The 4,660-nt window shown below is 39.4% G+C and overlaps 1 protein-coding gene across 1 annotated transcript in view; it reads right to left on the bottom strand.

The window, feature by feature from the left end:
* Positions 1-4,660, bottom strand: part of RALGAPA2 (Ral GTPase activating protein, alpha subunit 2 (catalytic)) — an 82,052-nt gene that overhangs the window by 16,095 nt on the left and 61,297 nt on the right. The window contains exons 29-33 of the mRNA XM_010288260.1: positions 3,995-4,105; positions 3,567-3,635; positions 3,257-3,394; positions 2,562-2,745; positions 1-678 (exon numbers count right to left, since the gene is read on the bottom strand). The exon at positions 1-678 is cut by the window's left edge and continues 106 nt beyond it. Coding sequence (XP_010286562.1) covers positions 1-678; positions 2,562-2,745; positions 3,257-3,394; positions 3,567-3,635; positions 3,995-4,105 — 1,180 coding nt within the window. The remainder of the gene's footprint in view (positions 679-2,561; positions 2,746-3,256; positions 3,395-3,566; positions 3,636-3,994; positions 4,106-4,660) is intronic.

Below are 4,660 nucleotides of genomic sequence, written 5' to 3' on the forward strand. Positions count from 1 at the left end.
GGGCCACCTTCATACTGCAGTCTGAGCTGCATTTAAATATATACTCTTTTTCCTGGGTGCTCTGCCTCATCAGGGCTTCAGTGATCGCATTCTCTTGGTCGTAGCTCATACCAAAGGGTGGCGGCGATGGCTCATTCAGCTTTCGCTGGGGATGCAAAAGGCATTCAGGACTGGTGTTACCAATCTTTTCCAGCAACTGATCGAGAGCATCTTCCCCTTCTTCTACCTGAAAAACATCCTTCTGGGAAACAAAGTGGTGCTCAGGGTTGCCCGAGATCACAAACGTGTTCGTTGCACTCTGCCGCGGAAGGCAGCCCTCCAAAGGTCCATACAATATTCTGCCATCCCAAGAATACTTCCCTGAGATATCTCTGACAATTACCCTTACGTCCGAGGAGGGTGCTGCTGGCTCAGTGTCTGTTGTCTTCTCTGCGGGGATTTGGAGGTAAGATATAAGAGTACTGTCATTAAATACGAAGAGCTGCAGGTTGGGACTCCGGAAGACTTCTGAGGACAGCTCAGAGGACTCCACATAGGAGTTGTCGTGGTTCTCACTAAGGAGACTGTGGAGAATGGCAGGGCCTCCGCTGAGCGGGTAGTGGCTCAGGTGATTCACCAGGTGAGTCATAACCATCCGTGCTGTTAAAGGTATCAATTCTAAATTCCTCCTCCTTTTTTCTAAAATAATCAATGAAAAGATAACAGATCAATAAGAGCAGCAAGAGGCAGTTAAAAAAGAGTATCTGCAAATTTCTGTCATATATCAGAAGCTTGCCTTAGTTGTCCTCCTAATCTTTCCTGTTCAAGAAGCTATTTACAACCACTTACCAAGACATTCTACCTGTCACACATTTTTATTCTATTTTACCACATGCCCTTTGACAGGTAGCCTACTGTGACATCCAGCGTGCAAAAAGTCCTGCACACCGATCCAATAATGCCTGCTGGCACTACAGTTTCATCTGGCAGGTTAAGGTGTTTCTCCTTACTGCCTGTATTCCCACAGTCATCCCCACAGCAATCATAGCGAGAGGGGGACAGGGCACAAGAAGCAAAGGTAAACCAGAGATGCAACTAAAACCCAATGCTTTTTGGTCTTCAGCAGCACGGTGGAATAGTTTGTTGTATGAGGCACGAAGAGACTTTCTGGATCCCAAGATGTTCCCGCCAAATACATCAGTTATTTCATAAATCAATCGTGCTCAGAGCTACCTTGTACCTCCACTTCTAATATCCAAGTTTTGTTCATATTCAGTTTAAAACCATTTTTTTCAGTTTAGAGTGTTTTCCTCTTTCCTTGGTTTTTATACTTTGTAATGCACTTTTAAGCAACAGGAATATTCCCTTTCCAGCCTTTTGCTAGCTCCAAAAAGCCAAAATTCTTCAGCCTCCTTTCATAAAAAAAGTCTCTTTATTCTTTTCCTGAATCCCCTGAAATTCAGTAAACCTCTGAATCTTTTTAAAAAACAAGCAAACCAAAGAACATGTAGGGCACTAATATATCCAAGATGATCTTGTTCTACCTAAAATGGCAAAGGTACGTGACATCTAATTTTATCTTTCTCCTATTCACAACATGTCCTAGTCAGCAAGAAATCTGTGTAGAACAGGTTTTAATGTTTTTAACCTTTTTGTTCAAACTAAAAGTACATACACAAAACCAAAGAAAATAAGCTGCAGCATTGAAAAATAGCGCAGTACCAAAACCTGAAAATACTATTTTAAAGCATCATTGCCAATCCAACATTATCTTGCACAACTTAATACTGCATCTGTACTTTCGAGTCTTCTGCAGAAATACTTTAATGAATATTAATATATGAAACTACTTAAAATGTATGTAATTCACAGCTGAACAACCATTGTTTTAAAGGTTATTTTTAACAAGAGTTTGAAATACAGGTGATGTCTGTCATAAATCACTCAGAGATTAATTATTTCACGTTTGGATGCATACTTCCAAGTTGACTTTAAAAAGTTAGTAACATAATGTACCTAGATCCAAATAATCTCTTTTCACTTTAGACACAGGTAGATTGTGAATCAGCAGAAATGGCATATTTATGCAGCTGCAGAATTTGGTCCAAATTGTACACATTCTTCTCAAATCACTCAGAATAGGCCAATTACCTATGAGAATGGAGTAATTTCGGCTGAAAAATTCAAGAAGGGTAGCTGCATGCTGCTGAAAAGTTTGATTTGGGGCTTACCTTATTTATTGCATTTAACTCTATATATTAAAATATAAGCAGTACCAAAAGCAAATGGTCTATCCTGTGTCTGTACCAATGTCTCACTATACAGCACCTTAGTGTCATTTTCCTTCTCCTGTGATATTCGCAAAGAGCAATGTTAGCAACAAACTTCAACATCCTACTACACAGGCAACTGAAATTCATCAAAAAAGGGTGCTGCCCAGTTTTCAAGGAATGCTATTCCTCGAAATACATACAGTAAGGAAAAACACATTTTCACAGAAGAGATGTAAGCTGGAAAGCTTTATTTCCTAGCTGCTGAACACTGACACGCTGGTCCTCATCATGCTCTGTGAACTCTCTTACCCTCAGCGACAGTGAGCAGGTTGCCCAAATCCGTGGAGGAGTGGCACTGGGCTGGCTCAGAGCTCCTAACATTCCCCAGTGGCAAAAATGGGTCGTAATCACTGGACGAGAGATCCGCCAGACTCAGCACATAATGGCTCTGCTGAGTATACGTGCTGGAGCCATTCACACAGCAGTGCAGAACCTGCAAGTAGACAAGCACGACAGTGAAGCAGCGAAGCGTACATTACAGTACCCACTTTAACACATTCAGTGAGGAGTGACCCACCATAATTTTTGCATTGTGAAACCCAGGAAATGCTACCAAAAAATCTATGTCCAAATACAGCGTTTTTAAAATAACACTCTTTGTGAGCACTTATTCCATACTTTAAGAGCTCACTTCAGAGCTTATTTTGTATTTTAACAGCCCATTGAAAATAATTCAAATATTTCTGCAAAGATTATTTTCCCTGGCTTGTTGTTTTAAGCATTTTGCCCTTCTCTCTTCACCATCTTCTGTCTATTCTACATCTCTGAACTTATCATCTTAGTATTTTTACATTCATAACTTCTCATTTGTACGACTTCTGCCCACACTGCAAGAATTCATTATTTTCTACAGCTTGCTAAAAATGCTTCTGTGCCTAACAGGATCATGAAAGTCATCTTTAAACAACTAGACACAATAAATCACATTCATTCCTCACACTCACTCTGTAAATATAGTCCAGTAAAGGAGCTTTAGATGCAGGTTGATCTTCAAGAACACCAGCAGACACCGGCTCCAGTAGCATTTTCATGGGTAATGCCATACACCAATCCAACAAGCAAAGCAGCAATGAAACTATAAACTAAACAGAAACATGTAACACAGTATATAGGTATATTCTATTTAATTCACCCAAACTTAGAAGGTATGATTTTGAAAGTTTAAAATATGACTCTGGTTCAAAGCAACTTCATTTAATAACCATCTCAAACAGCACAAAGAACGAACGACAACTGCTCTTCTCAGTGACCTACCTTTTTATCTGCTTCCACAGAGGAGTATTCAGCGCTCGGCAAGAGAAATGCAATAGTGGCCACAAGGATCTACATTAAAATAAACAAAATTCCAGAAAGATATCTAACTTCCTTTGCTATAAAGGCAGAGCACAAACTTTATTTCAACAGGGTATGAAAAAGGTTATATTCTCTTAGGAGCATCTAACTGCCCTTGTGAATCAATGTCCAAGTGAAACAAAAAGTTTTACTGAGCATTTTGGAAATAAATCCCTACAAATGAGAGAAGTACACTGGTTCTAGGACTATAGCAAGTATCTATCTCCTAACAATAATTGCAGAAGAAAGAAAAAGTTAACGTAACGTCACAGTTACAGTAGCTCAAGTAAGGAATTAAGACAACTTTGCATACAATTTCCATGCAAACATTTTAGAAAAAAACAACATACTTCAGTAATTTTTCTGGACAGAGAGGATTCATACTTCTGAAGCTTTTGCCAATAAGAAACCAGCAGCTGAAGAACATCACAGGCTACCTGAGCTACCAGTTTATTAGAAAACTGGAAGAGAAGAAAAGGTGATTAAAAGCAAAATAAAATATCCAGATACAATACCATTCAGTTTCTCCATATTTTAAATTATTTTGCATCTATACAAACAATAAAAAAACGTTAATGTTGCAATATCACATCGTCAGCATTAGGAAACAGGAGGCTTGACATGACCTATGCAGTCTTAACTTGGCCTGTTGTGGAAAGGGTGTTTAGGTACAGAATCACGTGCTGTTTTTGCAAATATTTTACACTTTTATATAGGATACCACCTTGGCCCCGTTGAAGAACTGTGCATATACTCCGAACCATGCTCACTGAAGATAATGAGCTACTTACATGCAAAGGTTCAGAAGTGGGAGACATCTTTTTGAAGATGGCCAATGTCATATCGCTAATACTATACAAAAAGGCCAGAGCAGTTGTGTGTTAAGCAACGTTCTGTTAGTGCTTTAAGCAATGAAAAGACAAGCCAGCCAACTGTGCTCCGTATAATCAGCAACTATTTAAAAAAATTATTCCCCCCCCCCCCCCCCCACGCCTCCTCATTACACAAACAACCAC

The sequence above is a fragment of the Phaethon lepturus genome, unplaced genomic scaffold, assembly GCF_000687285.1.
Source record: "Phaethon lepturus isolate BGI_N335 unplaced genomic scaffold, ASM68728v1 scaffold27735, whole genome shotgun sequence".
Classification (NCBI taxonomy): Eukaryota; Metazoa; Chordata; class Aves; order Phaethontiformes; family Phaethontidae; genus Phaethon; species Phaethon lepturus.